We start from the raw sequence: 22,554 nt of genomic DNA on the forward strand, positions 1-22,554 counted from the left end.
AGACGGATTCACTGCTAAGGCCCTACGCTTTTCCTTTTCCCCGTTTGTTTGTGTTAGCTTTCCTCTCCTTTTTTAGGTCGACTCCTTGGGACCCATGCTTGCCAATGTCACGAATTCACTCGACAAGCATTCGCTGAGTGCCTGCGGGGCCCAAGGCCCGGTTCTGAGGTCGGGGCGAGAGCGGTGGACACACCAGGCGAGAGCCCTAGGCTCCCGGAGCTTAGTCCATTCAAGTGGGAAAGCCGGCCAAGAAACAAGTTTTTCAAAAAAGTAAAATGTGTCGAACAGGAAAGTATGTCAAATAGTGATAACCGCTGAAGCAAAAGAACAGAGCGGAGGAAAGGTGGTCCAACATTCAAACGATGTGGCCAGGAAGCCGTCCCTGGGGCGGTGGCTGTTGTATAAAGGCTTGAAGAAAGTGAGAGAAACTTCTGTGCAGGTGTCAGTGGCGGGGGGGGGGGGGGAAGCAAACAGTCCTGGAGGAGGAAAGCCAGATGAGGAGCCCCTGCTGTGTGTGTCCGACATGTGTGAAGAAGAGTAACACGGCCAGCGGACCTGACTGATAGTTTTGAAGGATCAAGTTTTAACAGCAGGCCAGGGAGCAGGGGCAGAGCTGGGAAGGCAGCTGCTGTATTTCAGACGAGCCATGAAGAAGGCTTTGGTCCGGCTGGGGGCAGTGGAAGTGGGAGAAGACAACAAGGGCTTTTAGCTCGTGTAGCCATTTTCCAAGACAGGAAAAAACTGCAAGAGAAATGCTTTGTTTTGTTTGTGGGTTCTGCCTGTGGAGAGAGCTCAGTTTTCAATATATGACATGGTGAACTCTATTGGAATCCAAGGAGAGAGTGAGACACACAGAAGTACCCATGACCTGTTGCATGAAAAGTTCTGTGATTCTATTTCTAGAAGAACATGGGCACGCCACATTCTGTTTGGCTTTGCTTCATTGTGTGTTGCAGATACTGTGGGGTTTTGTTTTTGGTTTTTTGGGTTTTTTTTTACAGATTGAAAGTTTGTGGCAAACCTGCACTGAGCAAACCTGTCGGCGCCATTTTTCCAACAGCATTTGCTCACTTCCCGTCTCCGAATCACATTTTGGTTAATTCTTACAATATTTCAAATTCTCATATTATGACTATACTTTATTATTACTGTATGGCTGTAACCTGTGATCAGTGACTATAATTCACTGAAAGCTCAGATGATGATTAGCATTTTATAGCAATAGAGTATTTTTATTTTTTAACAGTTTGTTTATTTCTAGTACTCTCTACATCCAATGTGGAGCTCCTACTCACAACCCTAAAATCAAGAGTCACATGCTTCTCTGACTGAGCCAGCCAGGCACCCCTAGCAATACAGTGCTTTTAAATTAAGGTACGTGCACTGTGTTTTTAGACATAATGGTTTGCATACTTAAGAGACTATATTGTAGTGCAAACATTACTTTTTATATGCACTGGGAAACCAAAAAATTCATCTGATTCACTTTCCTACAACACAGGCATTCTTGCCATGGTCTGGAACCAAACTCACACTATCTCCAAGGTGTGCCCACATATCTATTGCTAATAATATAAATGCTTCTAGAGGATGGGATGTGTATACTTCTGTGATGGTAAATTTTATGTGTCAACCTGGCTAGGCCACAGTATCCAGATTTTTGGCCAAACGTTATTCTAGATATTTGTATGAAGGTATTTTTCAGATTAACATTTAAATCAGCAGACCCTGGGTAAAGCAGATCACCCCCATGATCTGGGTGGGCATAATTCAATCAAACCAAGCAAGAAAAATACTGCAAGTACACGGTCTTTGGACTTGAACTCCAACTACTTCCTGGTCCACTGTGTAGATTTTGGACTTGCCTCCTCTCCCCATCCCCAACCCCACAAACTTATCCTGCTGGTTCTCTTTTTTTGGAGAACCCTAATTTCTTAGGACATGCATTGAAATAATATTTAACATTTTATTTTATTTTTTTTTTAAGATTATTTATTTATTTGACAGAGAGAAATCACAAGTAGATGGAGAGGCAGGCAGAGAGAGAGAGTGAGAGAGGGAAGCAGGCTCCCTGCTGAGCAGAGAGCCCGATGCGGGACTCGATCCCAGGACCCTGAGATCATGACCTGAGCCGAAGGCAGCGGCTTAACCCACTGAGCCACCCAGGCGCCCCAACATTTTAAATTTAAAAAAGCAAGGAACAACTTATTGATCAGAAAAACAAAAATAACTATAAATCTCAAGGCAACACTTAAAATTTATGTAGCATTAGTCCAGTGCCTACGCATATACTACCATATATGCTACAATACATAAACTGTGCATGCCTTTATACATGTGTGAACCAGAAATGCACATATTAATGTGCTTCATATCGCAATGGCTACAAAATCACGACTCTTGTGATCCAAGCCACAGGCCTCTCCTCTGATATTCTCAATAAACATAGAGCAAGCCGAAATACCCAAAGTGAATTCCCAACCTGAACAAGGTACCCAAAAAACATAAACAGACATTTTACAGATTATAAATGATATACAGCAAATGAATACATGGAGAAATGTTCAAATCACATATGCAGTACACAGAGAAATGCTAAGTAAAACAATAAGGTGCCGTATTGTTTGATCATACCTCATTGGTGTGATTGGTAATAGCGAAATAAAACCATGATGAAGACAAGTTCAAATACAAGGGCTAAAGCTTGTTGGATGCTTTTTTTCCTCTGTAATTTCGTGAATACACAAAATAATAATCCTTTCATACTTACCACTGTACCAAGAAACTGAATGCTCATGTTTCCACCTGCTTCTCGAGAAAGGCACTGGAAAAAAAAAAAAAGAAGTGTATAATGAATTCACATCCACACAAAAATGTGTACATGCATGTTCATAGCATCATTATTCCTAATAGCCAAATAATCTAAATGTCCATTAACTGGTACACGGGTAAACGAAATCTTTTATATTCACACAATGGAATATTGTTCGGCCATAAAAAGGAAGGCAGTACTGATATGTGTGACAGCAGAAGGCCACCACAAAGGACCACGTGTTATAGGACTCCACTGTACATAAAATGTCCAGAACGGCAAATCCAGAGAGACAGGAAGTAGATTAACACAGTCTGACGGTCCTATGCAGAAGACCCGCAGTGGCCCTACAGACTTCCCAGTCATCACAACTTCCTGGGCTAGCACAGGCTGCCTAAGAACACACAAAATGTCACATCTTTTCATTAGCGTAGATTATTTTATACCACTTGCCAAGGAAAGGACTGAAGGAATTTCTTGATTCCCTAAGAAAATGAGGGTGGGGTGGCGGAGGGGAAGCGAAGGTGGAGCTTCACGGACCTCTCAACAACTAGGAGTAAAAGTCATGAAGATACACATAAACTCTGGCTGTCCTACTGAAAAAAGAAACATGCTCCTAACTCTTGAGCAGGGTGCCAAGCATCAGAGATTGCCAATGTCAAGTCTGGAACAGTAAGAAAGGGCAGCAGATTGTACAGATGCATTAGATAAAGCTATCCAGGAAAGAGAAGATGCCCTAGGCTTCTTCAGACTGCTCAAGAAAAAGCAAAGACCTCATGCTTGGGTAAGAGACACCTTTGGAAGGATTATCTAGCACAAGTTCAAGAAGTCTATTCCTTAGTACCTAAGTAAGAGAGACAGTAAGAAATGATTCTTGGCCATGCTTTCCGTGGCGCATTCCGTCTGACTGAGACCGGAGAAGCAAGCCCACATGAAAGCCAGTAGTAAGTCCAAGGGGAAAAAGAAAAATTTCTTCAGGAAGAGGTTCCACAACTTTCTGAAGCCCAGAAGTCAAGTCCTATCCAGTAAGTCTGAACTCTTATTCTCTTATTCTTCTTGGATAATAGTCTCTATACAAAAGTAAGCGACTTCCTAAAGAACTTGTCTTTTCAGTCAAATGATAATTTACTTATGGATCAGCTGAAGCATTGATACAGCATGGGAGTGGTCGTGCTTTTAGCAAACTTTAAGAAAAACCAGGTATAAAGCACAGATCAAATTCCTTTTAGAAAGGAAGGGAGGGAAGAAGGGAGGAAAAAGAGAAGAAAGAAAAGGGAGGAAGGAAGGGTGGCTGCGCGAGGGACAAGGCCTGGGAGGAAATGAGAGATGCCAGCTAATTAGTACGGGGTTTCTCTCCACGTTGGGGAGAATGTTCTGTTAGTTGATTGCGGAGATGGCTGCACAACTCTGGGAACAGAGTAAAAAACACTGACTTGCACACTTTGGGTGAACTGTGTGGTATGTGAATTCTATCTCAATAAACCTGTCATAAAAAGTTAGCATTTGTTTAAAATAACAAGAGGACACCACAATTCTTCAGAGACTACTGAAAACAGACATAACCTCTATGTTATGCAAGTAATTTGTAAACTGCTCAAAGTGAATACAATATGACTTAAGCGTATCTTGCTCGATTTTTAGCTTGCCTTAAATAGATAACTAAAGAGTTCACTGGAAGTAAATTATACTTTTATTTTTCCCCAGATAATTCTCACCCATAAAATTGCTCTGTTCACTCTTAACCTGTTTTTCAAAATTCTTTCTTTCTGGGCTACTCAGAAAGGGTCCAACTGCTTCAAAGACTCCACACACACACACAAAAAAAAAAATTTAAAAAAAAATTAAGCAGTTCTAACTAAGTAGCTGTGGGTTCTTTTTTTTTTTTTTTTTTTTTAAAGTTCCCAGATGTAGCCTTGGAGGGAGGGCTTCCTGTCAATGACTATAACAGAAATGTGCTAACTTTATTCCTTTTTTAAAAAAGTGCAGGTTTACCAACCCTAGTTTTAAGATCACTCAAGTCCTAGAACCCAGAGAAAATCTCCAGAATTCCAGCTCAGCCCCCAGTTCCTTGATTGAGGGAAGTTAGATCAGTCAGAAGGAAAGTGGATTAATGCACCAAGACAAGAAGATGGTCACCTCACCCACAAGTCCTGCCCCGGTGACTCAGCACAACCGTAGTCTGACCAGCACACTCAGCGTGGTGTGTGTGGTACAGTGCAGAAATAAATGATAACTCAGTATATCCATAGTACAAAATGTACAAAGTATTAATGGATAAGAGGCCAGACCAGCTAGATGCCCAGAAAGGTTAAGGAAGACGTACAGATACACAGTAGAGCTGGGTACTAAAACATGAGCATTCTCCAAAAGGGAAATAAATGAAACACTTTTGGTCCGATGGGCCAGTGTACGCAAATTTCAGCTGAAGAAAAAGCATGGGGAGTTTGAGGTGTGGTGAATGGTCTCATGGGGCCAGAGATCAGTTTGGTTAATAGAGTGAAGGGGCAGGAAAAGAAAACCGAGAAGATTTACAGAGCCAAGTCCCATCTTGCACAGAGTTCACACTTAATCAGGTTCTTATACTTAAAAACTGGGGACTGACACGGTTGTTTTAGAAAGACTGATGGTCTGATGTAAGGTTGAGGATATAAAGGAATGGGGTTTGGGGAGCTGGACTGGGAAACCAAGGAAAATGCAGCAGGTGGCAATCACTTGGGGGGTGGGGGGAGGGGGCTGAAAGGCTAGATAGAGGTGAACCCAAAAGCAGAACTAAGCCTGTTTCGTTCACAGAAACTTAGAATTTGGAGGGCAAATGGATCTCAAAATCTACATTTTGTTTTACTTATGAGGAAATTAAAGATGCAGCGATATAAAAGTAATTTGCCTACATTGCAACAGGAGAAGAAGAATGCTGACCCCAGGAGTTGTGCAGGGTTGGGACAGCTCTGCTGTGCATGATGGAGTATCACCACAATCTCAGACCCGATCAGCACTTAGGGGGTGAGCTCTTTTAAGGACAAGGACCATTTCTTCCACTTCCTCCTTAATCCCAACAGCATGCAGGTCAGTGCCACAGAAATGAAAACAAAAAATCAATCTTCAAGAATTCTGAAATTTTTCCATACTATGAAAGACCAGAGTGACCTATATATCCCTCAATCTGCGACCATCTTGTGCAAGTTTTGCTGGGAGAGTTCAAGGTGTGGCCGTCAGAAAATTAGGAAAAATGCTGTAGAATGACGCAGACGAGGACAGGTAGTCCAATGATCCGCGGACCTCCTTGCTGCTCATGTTTTAAGAGCAGTGAGGAAAATACTCAGTGAAAGCATCGCCATTACTGCAAACTTGGGACTCAACCCAGCAGCAGTGAAATCTTCCTTCCTCAGAAGCCTGAGGCACAGATCCAGAATCCTGTCCATATTTACCAGAACAGAATCAGCACAATTAATCACTTCTATCATGCAGCAACACACTTAATCATAACAGCTGTTCAGAGTGAGAAATTTTCTGATTGAAAGTGTGGCTGTTGGATTCTGGGAAGATGGCGGCGGTGGCAGGGTTTCTGAATCTTCCACAGGAACACTGAGGAGGCCCGGGGTAACAAACATCCCTAGTCCCCCAAATGTTGTCTACAAATACCACTTCCCACTTCCTACTTCAAGAAATCAAGGTTTCTCGGCAGAATGGCTGATCCTGGGTTTGGGGTAGAAATGAGGCTGCTGTATCTTGTCAAACCAGAAAGCAGCGGAGCTATCAAAGACCGGGGCCACGTTAGGACTAAAAAAATTCCCTGGCCAGAGCTGGCCAATCTGACCGTCAATAAGGATTACAGCTGCGATGGATTGAAGCAGACCAGGTGTGTTTGATCCCATGAGTTCAAAATGGATACCAGAAACAAAAACAAAACACCCTCATTTAGTCACTTTTGGAGAATAATAGGGAACCAACTCTCTGGAAATTGCAAAGTCAAGAGAAAGGGTCCAGCATTTATCTTTTCTATGAGAACTGTAGTCCTGGATAACCTAAGAATGTGTTGAGGTAGAGTTTCTCTTAAAAGAACGAATCCTGGGGGCGCCTGGGTGGCTCAGTGGGTTAAAGCCTCTGCCTTCAGCTCATGTCATGATCCCAGGGTCCTGGGATTGAGCCCCACATCGGGCTCTCTGCTCTGCAGGGAGCCTGCTTCCTCCTCTCTCTCTCTCTCTCTCTGCCTCTCTGCCTACTTGTGATCTGTCAAATAAATAAATAAAATCTTTAAAAAAAAAAAAGAGTGAATCCTGGTAAATGAACAAAAAATGACAATATTGGAACATCATTGTTTTGTAACCCTTGATGAATTTATTGACCGAAGCCTGAGCATCAAGGGAGTGGCGACCAGACAGTGTCTCTTACAGAGGCACGACTCAGTCTCGCTGAAGATAATGGCACCCGAATCTGATTACACTTCTAGGTCCACCTATCAATTTACAGAAAACAAAGGATGGAGGACATGTTAAGCCACACCACTGGTATGCAATCAGCTCAGTTCTGACTGTGGAAAACCGTGCAGGACAAAGGATCCCATTCCTTCAACAAATAAAATGCAAAGAATAAAAAAGAAAGTTCCATAGTCATTTCCCTCCAGCTACTGTCCCCTTTACCCTTCACAGCCAGACTCCTTAAAAAGTTGTCTCTCTCCATGGTCTCTCTGTTGCCCCTTTCCATTCTCCTCTGAACCTGTTGCCATGTGTTTTCCCCCACTGGCTGTAGGCCTTCTCATCAAGATCACGTATGATTTCCACATTACCTTACCTATCAGTAGTGGGCTTTGTCCTCATCTTCTCCAGCAATGTTATGCTATGAACTGCCAACGATTCGCTTTCCCAAACACAATTCTTTCACTGACTTCAAGGATATCCATGCCCCTGGTTTTGATCCTGCCTCCCTGCCAGTTCTTTCTTAGCCTTCTCTGTCTCCTCATTCAATTTCTACCTGCAGAAACTGAATGAGCTCCAGGAAGCCCAGTCCTCAGCTCTCTCCTTTCCTGTCTACTTTCTTTCCCTGTGTCATCTCACCACATGCATGCTTCCCCTCAATCCCCATGCCCATCTTAAAATAAATCAACTACTCTGAAGCATGACTTAGGTACAAAAGACTGCATTCCATTTAAAGTACAGAATTCAATGACTTTCTACAATTTTAAGAAATCACCTCCACAATCAACATGCAGAACATCACCACCACCTCCAGTAGGTTCTTCCTGCCCTTTCACAGTCCAATCTTCATCAATGCCCCCAGGCAACCACTGATGTGCTCTCTAAAATGAGTTCATTTTAGTTATTTAGTTTAAAATTCCTTAGCATCTTTGCCAATAATCGACTGACCACCTGTTTCTAGCTCTACTTCTATACTTCATTCTGTTCTACGTATCTCTCTACCAATACCATATTGTCCTGACGCTGCTGTTTCATAATTATTCTTGGAATCAGGCCGTATAATTCTTCCAACTTTTGTTTCTTTTTTAAAATTGCTTGGCTCCTGTGATTTTTTCAACTAATAGATTTTTGGGGGGTGTGGTAAAAAACACAACACAGTTTACCATTTTAACCATTCATAAGTACACAGTTCAGTGCGTAAGGTAGATTTATGTTGTTGTGAAGCAGACCTTCAGAACCTTCTCATTTTGAAAATCTGAAATTTGGTACCCACTAAAGAACTGCCCCTTTGTCCCTCCCAACAGACCCTGGTAACCACCACTCTACCTTCTGTTTCAAGGAATCTGACTGCTTTAGGTGCCTCATACAAGTGGACACATAACAGTAGTTGTCATTTATTGTCTGCGCTCAGCATGTCTTCATGGTTTAACCATGTGACAGGATTTCTTTCTCTTTTTGGCTGAGTATTATCCCAGTGTATGTATATACTATATTTTGCTTATCCATTAATCTGCGATGGACATTTTAGTTACTTTGACCTCCTAGCTATTCAAAACAATGTTGCAATCAACTGGGGTGTTCAAATAACTCTTTAAGACCTGCTTTCAAGGGGCACCTGGGTGGCTCAGTGGGCTAAGCCTCTGCCTTTGGCTCAGGTCATGATCCCAGGGTCCTGGGATCAAGCCCGGAATTGGACTCTCTGCCCAGCAGGGAGTGTGCTTCCTCTTCTCTCTCTGTCAAATAAATAAATAAAATATTAAAGAAAAAAAAAAAAAAAAGACCTGCTTTCAATTCTCTCCAATATAGATCTAGAAGTGAGACTGCTGGACCACTAAGTACTAATTTTTAAATTTTCTGAAGAACCCTCATACTAGTCTCCATTCAAGTTGTACCATTTCATAATTCTACCAACACTGCACAAGCATTCCACTCTCTCCATGTTCTCACCAACACTTGTTATTTTCTGGGGTTTTTTTTGGGGGGGGGGTGGGTTGTAGCCATTCTAAAGGATGTGGAATGTTGCCTCATTGTCATTTTGATTTACACTTCTATGATGATGAGTAAGGTTGAGCAAATTACTGTTATGTTTATTGCCTGTATATCACCATTGGATAAAAGACCATTTAAGTCCTTTGTTCAATTTAAAATCAGGTTAATTTGGGGGGCACCTGGGTCACTCAGTCAGTTAAGCTTATGACTCTGGATTTTTCAGACTCTTATTTCAGCTTGGGTCATGATCTCAGGGTCCTGGGACTGAGCCCCAGGTCGGGGCTCCTCACTCAGAAGGGACTCTTCTGGGGCTTCTCTTTCCCTCTCCCTCTGGCCTTCCCTGTCCCTGCTCACACACCCTCTCTCTAAAATAAATAAATAAATCTTATTTTTACAAAGATTTAATTTATTCATTTGAGAGAGCGCGCGCGTGCGCATACACATGTGCAGAAGTGGTGGGGAGGGGTAGAGAAAGAGAGAGAAGCACACTCCTCACTAAGCAGGGAGCCCAGTGGCTCTACTCAAGGACCCCAGGATCATGACCTGAGCCAAAGGCAGATCCTTAACCATCTGGGCCACCCAAGCGTCCCTAAATAAATAAATCTTTATAAATAGATAGGTACGTAGGTAGGTAGATAAGGTTCGTCTTCTTGTTAAGTTGTAGTTCTTTATAAATTCTGGATATTAACCCCTGTACAGATACAGGATTCGCAAATTTTTTCTCCCATTCACTCTGTTGTTCGTGACCTCTGATGCACAGACATTTTGAAGTCTGATGTAGTCCCATCTGTCTCTTTCCTTTGTTGCCTCGGACTTTGGTGTTGTATCCAAGAAATCATTCCTAAGTCCACTGTCAAGAAGCTTTTGGCCTCCACCTTCTTCTATAAGTTTTATGGTTTTAGATGTAACATTTAGGTCTTTAATTCACTTAAGTACATCTTTATGTATGGTGTAAGTTCCTTTTATATGTGGCAGATCCACGTTTTGAGAGAAAATCTACAGGCTTATGACTATGGGATGTATGTTTGCAATTCCCATTTGCCCGATGAGTTCAAGACTCACAGAGACGACTGTTAGCTGGACCTTGACACGTGGGTATCTAATGTGCATATTAAACCTATAAAGTCCAAACAGAACTACTGATTTACCTCCCCAACCCTGATCCTCTGCTATCTCCCATCTCCATAACCACCGCCATCTGTCATGCAGCTGCCTAGTCTTCACTTTTACCTGGCATCTGATCCATCCATCTTTTCTGTCTTCCCGCCCAAATAAATGCCAAAGTAGCTCACTTCTTACCATCTTGCCTGCTACCACCTTAGTCTAAGCCAAGGCTTGATGAACTCTTTCTGTAAAGGGCCATGAGGTCAATGTTTTAGGCTTTCTGAGGCAAAATTGAGAAGATGAGGTAGTTAGTTATAGAACAAGAAAGAAAACAGATTTTCACAATTTTTTGGACAACATTCAAAATATAGTAATACCTAAGCACAATTTTTTGGTAACACTAATAATGAAAATGGAATCCTCTTATTTAGGGATAAAATTCTATTTAATTGGGGCTTAAAGTTAGTGTTCTCTGTCATCAAAATCAATGGCAAGCAAATATGCATCTGTTAATGCTGATCTGCAATGCAATTCTACCTCTTTCACCTTATTGTTTCTGAAGATTTTATTTATTTGAGAAAGAGAGCGTGCGCGTGACCACAAGCAAGGGGGAGCAGCAGAAGGAGAGGAAGAAGCGGGCACCCTATCGAGCTGGAAGCCTGAACTGGGGCTCCATCCCAGGACCCTAGGATCATGACCTGAGCCAAAGGCAGATGTTTAACCAATGGAGCCACCCATGGGCCCCGCTGTTACACCTTTGAAAATACCTTCTCACCACAGACAGGTTCTGCTAAATACGGACAAGAAGCCTCAAGCACGGGGCTTTCCTTAAGCACACTCATTGCTTGGAGGGCATTTACAGGATTCTGTTACGATTCCTCTCCTGATAAGTGCCTTCCGGCTCACCATACACGGCAGTTGGGTCACTTCCGATTCTAGGCTAGGTGGAAGAGCTCGCCTGCACGAGGAGATGGATGTTAAATATGGACATTTCCTTTGCTCTTGTATGGAAGTTTGAAAAACGCTGCTGAAACTGCAGTTCACTTCCTGAAACTGCAGTTCACAGCCTGGGAAGTGTAAAAAGCAGCTTGACATTAGCTGTAATTCGAACATTACTTGTCAAAATGGTATTACCACAGTATAAATTTTGCATGTAAGTACTGTTTTGTCTTGCAATTTTAGGTTGAGTTCATTAACAAACATCAAATCTGCAGCACAAGCTAATTTTCAAAGCCATTCGATGTTTGATACAGCGGCTGAGGGTGGTTCTTCTTGTTCGGAAAAATTTAAATCTTGGTTCTGAGCTCAAAAACATCAACAAATTTTACCACTGCTAAGTCTCTGAATTGCTATGTGATAGGGAAAAACCAGGGTATTAGGGTTCTACTTACAAATTCCAGAAGCAGTCACAGCAAATAACTAACAAATGAATATGGCCCTATTCCAGTAAAACTGTATTTACGGCCACTGGAATCTAAATGTCACATACTTTCCATATGTCATGAATCGCTATTCTTCTTGTAAATTTTTCCCAACCATTTAAAAACGTAATAACCACTCAACTTGGGAGCCGTACAGAAACAGGCCACGGGCTGGATTTTGCCGCCTCCTGGTCTCGGCCATCAGCAGCTTTCACCTGGCCCACTACACAGATCAAACAAACGTTCACTTAATCCCACCACTGCCCCTATGGTCTAGCCTCCTCACAGCAGTGATTTTAAATCGCATCGCATCATTCTTCTACTCAAAACCCTTCAAAAAGTTCACAGTAGGAACTGAATAAAACCCAAAACTTTTGGCCTACAAAGACCCCTAATACCATCTAGTCCCTGCCTATCTTCTCCTACTCTTCTAAGCTATACTGAAGATGCTGGCCTTCCTCTGGGCCACTGCACAAACCAGGCTTGTGCCTGTCTCAGACCCTTTGCACTTGCCATGCCTGCAACTTGGGAATTTCACCCCCTAAATTTTTATGTGGCTGCCCCCTTCTCCTCCTAGGTCTCAACTCAATGTATGCTGTTCAGGAACAACTTTCCAGCCACCCTTGCTAAAGCTACCTCCTTTAGGTACTTCCTATGAAGTACCCTATCTTATAGCCTTCATCGATCTTCTTAGTGCTCAAATTACCTTGTGTGTTTACACCTTTGGGATCTACATCCCCATTGTAAATGTTGTACATTATCGGGGCGGGGGGGGGGGGCAGTGGCTAAGAGAGTGAGGGAGAGAGCAGGAAGAAGAGAACTGCCCAAACCTGACACGGCTCCGCAATAAGGACTGGTATCATAAAAAATGGAGAAATAAAATTTCATTCAAACTGGAATTTATCTCTATACAAAACCCAGGAATACACAATTTTCCCACAGTTCATGATGAAGACAATTAGGTTTTAGAATTCACAAAGAACAAAGTATCAGAGCTTACAAAGAGTTGGAAATGCCAAAACAAACACAAACTGACCATCTGACAAGCCAGTAACAGAAAGTAAAATAAAATCAAAATTAAGACTTTTATTTTCATGAAACATACCCCATCCTTATTCAAATATTTTCTCCAAGTGCTTTTTTACCCCTTTTCCTAGTTTAAGTGGCAATTTAGAGCTAGATAAAAACTCCTTCTGTTCTTATTTTGATATTCTGCTCCAACATTTACAAAACACAGACCTTTTTTTTCTTTAAAGAAAGAATATTCAAGAAGTAAGACTCTGATTACTGAAACGACTTCAGGATTTGCGGGAATCAAATTCACAGAAAATTAGCAAAGGCCGTTCACTCAAAAAAAGAAAAACATTCACAAAATAATGCTCCAAAAATATCTTTCTGGGATAATGAAATCAGAGGCAATTTCACCTTTAAAAAGTAATCTCACTGAACAGTAAGAGGAAGAAATAGTAATAGTTTTCTTTTTCCCCTCGCTGATATCCAGCATGATAACGTGCGGTAAAGGCCAATTACTACGGGATTTGTCTTATCGCGCTCCGCGGCAGCTGCTTGCATTCTTTTCCACATTTCCACAATCGGTGTTTATACTATGCAAAATTCTCTCCTTCTGGCAGCTACTAAAATATCATTTTCTAGTAAACAGATAGTAGAGGAGAAAAAAAAAAAACATGGGGGGAGGAGCAAGAGGAGACGCAGAATGACATTTTCCCATTATAGTAAATTTTTAAAAGCAGCTCCAAATCATAAAACCAGTGCCACTAGAGACAAGAAAACAGCCAAGCTTCTGGGACTCCATTACAAAAGCAGGTAGAGGTGTCAAAATTAATATTTTAAATTATAGTTGTAAATACATCCCAGCTGTTAAATTGTGATTAAATTTTTCAAAGCGTAGTGAAAGGAGTTATTTCTGTTCTCCTGGTGGGCTTGTTTCTAAGATGTGTAACTGTAATTGATGTTTTCAGGAATGTGAAAAGGAGATGGTTAATAATTACTCTCTCGTTTCCTACTTCTTTGGAAAAAAATACCAACCTCCACTTACAAAGTTATATATTTATATATCCTATACATCCTAAATAGATGGTTTCATATTACATTTGATAACTCTAGAGTAATCACATGCACATAGTACAAAATAACAGCTAATTACTTCTAAAGGGATGGGGAGAAACAGCTGAAAAACACGGAAAACATTTATTTTGGTACTAAAAACAGAAGATCGCTTCCAGAGCCACTTTTTTTTGATACTGGCAAAATATAAGCAAACACATAAGCCACTTACTTAATTTTCTAATTAAAATATTATTAAAATATTTACTTTAGCATCTATGCACATTTATAAGAATTATAACAAAAGTATCTTCCCAGAAGATGTGAGCATTGCTTTCACCTACAAAACTTAAAAAAAAGAAAATAGCTTCTTTTCAACGTCCCTTACTCAAGAGGTACGAGACGCAATTCATTTTCCTCAAAAAAAAGGAGAAAAGTTTAAAGCTTAAAAATCTATTCAAATTCTGGGTAGACAAGCATTTGCAAACATATCACAGTTATTCAATCTGCAAACACAACTACAGCTCTACCATATTCATGTGCTTATATATAATATCCTATATCACACGGGCCCACTGAGCATTTTAAGTTATCATGTTATGTAATCTATTTAACATCGCAATCAGTGCACAAATAATCCATTTAATCTGGCATTCTGCGGTAAATAACATGACATTCCCGTGACACTATTCCCAATGTGTCTGCTTTAACATAGAAAATTAGTTCCACTTAGCTGAGTATCAATAACCTATTCATCGTAGAACGCACCAGTGCTGCAGTCAGCTTTGCACTGTTATTTATCATAAATTTATCTTCTCTTGAAAATATTTAAGAAAGAATATGAGAAATAAAAAGAAGAAAAGCCTTCAAAGGTACATCATGAATAGCTTCACATCACACAAACGCAGAGACTGTTAAACCTTAGCAGGATCGCAAGATATTTTCAAAAGTATTTAGCTACTCTTCAGGCCTGTAGACAACCTGCTGTGAGCAGGTGGATAGAAGAAATCATGCCACACAAAGAAACAGGCCAATAGCAGGCGGCAGCTCTGCCTGCAAATGTTCAAACAACGTGACCACGCGAAATGAAAATCTAGTATGTAAAATGCTGGCAAGAAGCAACACATTAAATCCCAGCAGACAAATTACACCATAAGAAATGGAAGAACTATTTGAATTGTTCAGAGTAAAACTGAAGGGCCTCTTTCAAGGTCAAAAGGAATGCTGCATAGGAATAGAGTATAGTCACAGAAATTAAAAAAAAATAAAATAATATAAAATTCTATTTGAGCAGCCTGTTCCAAGCTACAGAGGTGCTAGGGTGTGTGGAGACAATACAGCGAGCTCTACACCTACAAAACATGGCAAATCTTTTGTTCCAACCCTTCATTATATGCTGTAAGCAGGGAATCATTCCACGTATTACAAGTAGTCCTAAGTTTTGTTACAATTCTAAAATAAAATGTGAAAGTTCGTCAACTAGAGGATAAATTCATCTTCTGCTTAAAAATGAATTTAATTCACCCACTCCTAATTTTAAATGATAAAAGCCAAAACTGGTTGACACATAGGGGAGCACAAAAAAAACAGTATGTTTTTCTTCTAGGAGCACTCTTATTTATGACAGGTTTCTTTTGTAAGCGACCCACTAGCCACCTGTGTCTACCTGGAATGTGACTACAATGACTGAGAAATTAAATTTTCCATTTTATTTAATATTAAGTAATTTAGGGCGCCTGGGTGGCTCAGTTGGTTAAGTGACAGTCTTTGGCTCAGGTCCTGGTCCTGGAGTCTGGGGATGGGGGTGGAGTCTGGCACGGGGCTCCCTGCTGGGCGGAGAGTCTGCTTTTCCCTCTGACCCTCCCCCACTCATGCTCGATGGCGCGCGCTCTCTCTCTCTCTCTCATGCTCCCTCTCTCAAATAAATAAATAAAATCTTTTAAAAATATTAAGTAATTTAAACATAGACTCTGTGGAATATAATTTTCTTTACACACAATTTCCTTGTTCTGGTATGACTGCATTTCACATTCATAGTTCTGTTGCTTCTAAGCTATTACGGGTATATATGCACGCCAGGGAAGTGTGTTGTTTCTGGTATCACATTAATAATTTTTTGTATTATTTCATCTTGAAATGCTAACATTTTGAATACACGGAGTTAAACAAAATGGATTAGTGAAATTAATCTCACTTGTTTTTACTTTCTTAGGGTGGCTACTAAGAAACTTAAAATTGCGTATATATGGTTCATTAGATTTCTACTGGACAGTGCTGCTCCAGTCTGTAACTTTTTAAACTGGTAATTTGAAAATGAGATTATACCTTCCCACACCAGAAATGAGAAATGATTGTAGGTTTTCAGATTATACCCCTAAGACCTATTTTATAAACATCATTACTGATGGATTCTCTATTTGCAATGGAAATAATAGAAAAATACTGGTATATACCCAAAAAAACAACAACGAAAAAAGGAAATATGAAATACTCTCATTTTATTTTCCTTGACTATCTGAGGAAAACTTGGTTTAGTTATTATATGAAGAAATAGATTAAAAGCTTATAAAAATTCTGGAGGACCTAGAAGTATCTTCAAGAGTTTTTGATGTTTGTGTGCTCATTCTTCAGTATAAATCACTTCATTTCAAAATACAGGGTTCTCCTCCTTTCAGATACACGGCTCACTAGCTCTACACTTAAAGTTACTAACAATGATTAGAATTTCTGTCCGTGAATAGGACTTTCTAGACGTCAGAAAAGAAAAAGACTTAAAGCAGCCATGTGGGTAAGTTGAAGTAAGAGGTTGTGCAGTAGACTTAGCTGAACGATGAGTTATTAGTGATGCTGGGGAAGAGAGAGTTCAAGCAATGGGTGCACAAAACTCTGAGAGAAAGGAAATCAGGAACAGTCTGAACTGAACCTTTCTCTATACCTATCAATAGGTGGTACTATTGGCCTTAAACAGTGTAGGAAAATTAGGTATTTCCTTGACTGGAAAGAAATGTGCTTGGTGAGCACAATACTTTTGGGAGTGGTCTTTGCTCTCGCAAGAACTATGGTGGTTCTGTATCCAGAGAGATCAAGCTGCAATGTTCTCTAATAGAGAACAGATGCTGCAACTATCAGAAAGTTGGGAATTAAAGAGAATTGATAAAACAGCTAAGAAGGCTGTCATATGAACAAAGTCTAATTCAATGCAGTCTTAGAGAAATAAAATCTAAATCTTGAAAGTACAGAAGAGGCAGAATTGTTTTGTTGTAGGAGATTTTATTTATTCATTTATTGGAGAGAGAGCGAGGGAGGGAGCACATGGTGGAGTGGGGAGCAAAAGCTGACTCCACACTGCATGGAGCCTGATACAGGGCTCGATCCCACAACCCTGGGTCACCATCTGAGCTGAAACCAAGAGTCGGATGCTCAACCGACAAATCCACCCAGGCGCCCAAGGCAGATTTATTTCTGAAATTACAAAATGCAAGATGACTATCCATCCACTCATCCATTTGGTTGCTGAGCCTTTCCATGGGCCAGGAAGTCAGCAGGGTAGTGCTAACTGAAGGGTTAATCGAAACTGAAAACTTTGATCAATTAAAGGAAGTAAGTAACCTATGACATTCATTATCCAAATGATGGTACACACCAAATTACAGTTTATTTTTTAAAGAAATTAATGGATAGGGGCATCTTGGTGGCTCATTTGTTAAGCGTCTGCCTTTGGCTCAGGTCATGATCCCAGCGTCCTGGGATCGAGCCCTACATCAGACTGTTAGCTCAGCAGAAGCCTGTTTCTCCCTCTCCCTGTTCCCCTGCTTGTGTTCCCTCTCGGGCAAATAAATACACATAACTGAAAGAAAGAGAAAGAAAGGAAGGAAGGCAGGCAGGCAGGCAGGGATAATATCAAGCTCATGAGGTTTACCAGTGAAAACCAGGAAAGTAAATAATGTGATACGACTGAATTTGATTGGATGAACAGGGAGCTAAGTCCTAAAGCAAAGCTTTGCTTTCTACCCAACTATTTGATCATCTAGTCAGAGAAAGACGCTAACTGCTACTTTTCATGTAGCCACAGGGATTCAGTAATAAAACTAAACAGGTGCTAAGTACTCATATTTTCTTAAGTAAGAAGCTAGACTAGCTACCTAACAGAACATGCTAAGAACTACAAAACCAACAACTGCCCATCTCCCACTTCAAAAGCATATGAAAGAAATTAAAAATTAATCAGTGGAGGCTGAATTATTACGCTAAGAACTCAAGGTTGAACACTTTTAAGTGAAAGGCATTTTAAGAGAATCACTTGGTTTTCCATGCATCTCCTGGATTTTGAGGGACATGTACATAAGGCTAACAATTGTTTTGGTGACAAAAAGAGAGAAGAGTATGATGAGGCATGCACTGATGATTATTTCTTGTGTCCCAATGTGGACTGTGCAGAAGAGGCCCAGCCTGGGTCATTATGAGAGACCCTGCTCAACAGGAAAATCTAGAGGGATGAGAATCAGGGGGACAAAGTCAACTGGAAAAAAACAGAATAGGCTTTAAGGCTTCTATAGGTGAGAAATTCTCCCAAAGCCACAAAAAGCATCCTTGAAGACAACAGCCAACTTTAGATGTTTGCCATGCCCCCAGAATAATGAATGACAGGTTACATTAGCCCAGGTCACTCAAGTTCTTCCTACCATGTTCCTCCCCTCCTTACCCCAAACTGCAACTTTGGAGAAAGCCCAGATGGCAAGTAAGAAGTGAGAGAGGACATAAAGCAAGAGAGAAGAAACCAACAATACTCTCATCTTTCCCAAAAAATTTCTGTCTTGAGGAGGAACTGAGGACGGGAAGAGAGGTTATATCAGTTTTGACATTACAGTGAACTTGATTTTCAAACACACCCCCTCCTGGAGTGCCTGGGTGGCTTAGTCCATTAAGCATCTGCCTTTGGGTAGGTCATGATCTCAGGATCCTGGGATGGAGCCCCACATCAGGCTCTCTGCTCTGCAGGGAGTCTCTTTCTCCCTCTGCCTCTTCCTCTGTGCACTCTATCTCTCCCACTCTCTCTCAAATAAATAAAAAAATAAACACACCTTATCCCAAGTAGAAAACTGATTGCATATCCCCTTGTAGTAACTATATGACAGAACTGTTTATGATTTTATGCAGGGGATGAAAGAATAGGCTGAGAAAATGGGTTTGAAAGAAGAGTTATAAATAAATTTTTTAAAAAGTTTCTTCTACTTGCACTAGAAAAGTTCCATTTGTGCAGTAAAGTGGTTACCTGGTTAAGAAAAAAAAAAAAAGATAAAGGAAGGCCAATTATTAGGAAGTACTCAGAATGTTTTCTCAATAATTATCTAAATGAATCTTATTCTACAATAAGGTACCACTTCATACCCATTAGTATTGTTATACTAGAACAAAACCATGGGGGGGGGAGCATTGGTGAATATGTGGAGAAATTGTAATCCTTGCACAATGCTGGTAGGACTATAAAATGGTGCAGCCACTGTGGAAAAAGTATAGTGGTTCCTAGAATATTAAACATAGATTTACTACACGAGCCACTAACAGAGGATCAGGATTCACAAAAATATGAACTTTTATGAATCAATAAGAAAAAGAAATACTCCAATAAATCAAAATGGGCAACAGCCATGAACAAGTAGTTTGCAGAAGAGAAAACAGGAGTGTCAATAAATATATATTTTAAATGCTCATTGTCATTACTAACCAATATATGTAAGATCACAAAGAGATACCACTTAAACCCACCAGCCAGGAAAAACTTAAATAGTCTGGATACCAAGAGTTACCTAGGATGTGAAGCCAAATTGTTAAATTGTTCCAGGGTCCAGATCCTGGCTCTTCTATTTATTAGCAGAATGCTCTGGGTGAGTAATTTAGTATTTTTAAGGCCTCAGTTTCCCCAACTGCAAAATGCAGGATAACACTAGTACATTGGATTGGTGTGAGGATTAAATACTTTGATACAGATGAATTGTATAGAAAAGTCAGTGCCTGACACAGTAGGTATACAATTAGGTTTTCTTATTATTCATATTCTTGATAGCAGCACTGTTGGTAGACACATATATTGGTACAACCACAGAGGAAAAACCCTTCAGCATTACTGGGCAGGATTAAGAATATAGTCCCTGCAACCAGCTGTTCTATTTGCATATTCCTTGAAGAAACTCTTCAAGAAGAAACACAAAGAGAAACATTCATAGAAACAGTGTTTGTTCTGAAAACAAAGTAAGTAACACAACATCTACCGAGGAGAGAAAGAATAAATTGTGGTATATTAACATGACTTAATAACATATAGCATGGAAATAAAGAAAGCTACATGCATCCAATGACCAACCTCACAAACATGAGCAACTCACAGAAGCAGAGAGAGAGTACAGTGCCAACGATGTACACTCAAAAGCTGACAACATACTGTTTACAGTATGGATATGTAACATTCCTACAGAAGAGGAAGGGAGAGATGCACTTAAAATGTATTTAAAGTGCAATTTAAAAATTGAGATGGTAGTTACCTCTCGGGGGCAGGAGGAAGGATTTAATTAAAAAAGAGCACAGAGGAAAGGCAGTAGTACTGGGAATGTTTCCTTGTTTAATCCGGATGGTAAATATTCGGGTTTTTGTTGTGTTCTTTAGCTTTTATACAAATTAATATATATTTGTGTACATAAAATATTTAGTAAGGAAAAGTTTAAAAGTAAGCACAAAAATTCAGGAGGAAAAAACCTAATCATTATTACTATAAAATCACCTGAAAAACACTTGTGGTCACGTCCACCCCGTAGTTCTTCTTTGAAAAACACAGTAGTATTTTCATAGCTATTTGTTTGGAGGTACTGAGCTGAAAGGCTTGGGCAACTCAGCCCAGGAAATCAGCGCCGAGAAAAGGGAGCCGGGCACAAACCCTGAAGATCTGCCCAGGCTCACGGCAAGCGGAAGAGACAGCTACAAAGAACACTTTGAAGCCACCACTCATTCTCCTGTCTTTTCAAATCCCTTCACCACAAATGCTCTTGTCTGGACGGAAGACTTTCGGAGAGAAGATGATTCCCCTCCTCTGTTTCTGGAACAGGCCCTAACTTCTCTCCCCATGGTCAATCTCACTTTCCTTCCATCCTCTCTCCACGATGCAACTTGAACCGAGCTCCTCCTAAACTCTAACGCTCTCCAGACCATCACTTCCTTCGGGAACACTTGTCCATGGATCCACCGGCTAAGGATAAAGCGGAGGCCACACTGTGTCATCAGCAAGGCTTCAAATGACTTGGCTCCTACCTACTTCACTTTTTTGCTCAGGACACCCAGCCTGATCTCCGACTGCAAAGGCCGGAAGCGGTGGTTCTCAGACAGCTTGCCCTGGCCCAGCAGCAGGAGCATTACCTGGGAACTGACTAGAAATGCACACCAAGCCCAGAACAACTGAACTGGAGCAAACTCCGGGGGTGGGCCCGGCCATCTGAACTTTATCAAGCCTTCTGGGTAATTTTGAAGCACACCAAAGTTTGAGCATCACTGGTTTAAACCATGAATGAAAGGTAAATTATTATTTGAAGAACTCTGATAGAGAAACCCAAGAAGTACTATATAGCACAGCGGTTAGAAGCCCACACTCTGGGGTCACCCTGCCAAGGTTCGAATTTCTGCTCAGCCTCCTCCTAGGAAGGTAATCACAGAACAGCTGCTTAGACTGCCTCGGCAGAGCGGGACACTTCACTGGGATCGGTCCCACAGCGAGTCTGCTCAGTCTGCTCAGACTTAAATCCCGGCTCTACCTGCTACCAGCCATGTGACCTTGAGCAAGTCACGTACCTTCTCTGAGCCTCAAGGGCCTCATTTACGAAAGTGCCAATAATAGTACCTACTTCACACAGTTGCCGTGAAGATGAAATGAATGTAACTGTACCGTGCTCAGTACCGCTCCCGATACGCAGTAAGTACCGTGCAGTATATATTCTCATTATGTTACTAATTTCATGGGGACCACATTATGTTTTGGAGATTAAAAACGTCAACTAATGTTCCTAACAAGTGAATAAATGCTAATGCTCATAGCAAGTGAACATTAGGAAGGAAGAACTTTCCTCAGAAAGTTTCCTCGCTTTTTTTTTTTTTTAAGGTAAATGAGTTTGTTTGGTTTGTATCCGGCATACCATTTATACCTTTCTGAGTTTATTTCCTTCCAATGAAATAGTACTTAACTGGAAGCAATGACCTTTCCAAAGAGTTGGGCGGGGGGGTGGTCTTGCCTTGAGGGGTCACTGAGTTCAGAGTAATGCCTTTTTTAAAAGCAAAGAACTCAGAAAGAATGAGAAGGGATTTATTGAACACTCTCCCAATGATAGGGAAAATATTTCTGGGAATTATTCTAAGAACATATCCAGTGTTAACATAGCTAGAACTAACTCTCCATGTAAAAGTGCTATCAAGTTACCTACCTGCACTCACTGAGAAGGAAACTGAAAATATCATGATACACCAATTTGGACAGCAGGACTTCCTAGCTCTCTGCTCACTGCTAGATCATCATACTGTGTCGCCTGACTGGAACACGCATGTCTGGCCACAGCATGTTCAGTGCAGAGCACATTTGACTGAACGTAAACAAGTATGACAAACCCAGGTTTTCTGAAGACAAAATAAATGGATCTACATAATGTGAAATTATGCAATGGTATTTTTTCCAAGGGTCTCAAAGTGTTCAAACTCATCTTTAGAATATGAAAGAAAA

At 40.8% G+C, this 22,554-nt stretch overlaps 1 protein-coding gene across 1 annotated transcript in view; it reads right to left on the reverse strand.

The window, feature by feature from the left end:
* Positions 1–22,554, reverse strand: part of PCCA (propionyl-CoA carboxylase subunit alpha) — a 393,935-nt gene that overhangs the window by 72,958 nt on the left and 298,423 nt on the right. The window contains exon 21 of the mRNA XM_045081355.1: positions 2,771–2,824. Within this exon, the coding sequence (XP_044937290.1) occupies positions 2,771–2,824 (54 nt within the window). The remainder of the gene's footprint in view (positions 1–2,770; positions 2,825–22,554) is intronic.

The sequence above is a fragment of the Mustela putorius genome, unplaced genomic scaffold, assembly GCF_011764305.1.
Source record: "Mustela putorius furo isolate JIRA1106 unplaced genomic scaffold, ASM1176430v1.1 tig00000551_pilon_pilon_pilon, whole genome shotgun sequence".
Lineage (NCBI taxonomy): Eukaryota > Metazoa > Chordata > Mammalia > Carnivora > Mustelidae > Mustela > Mustela putorius.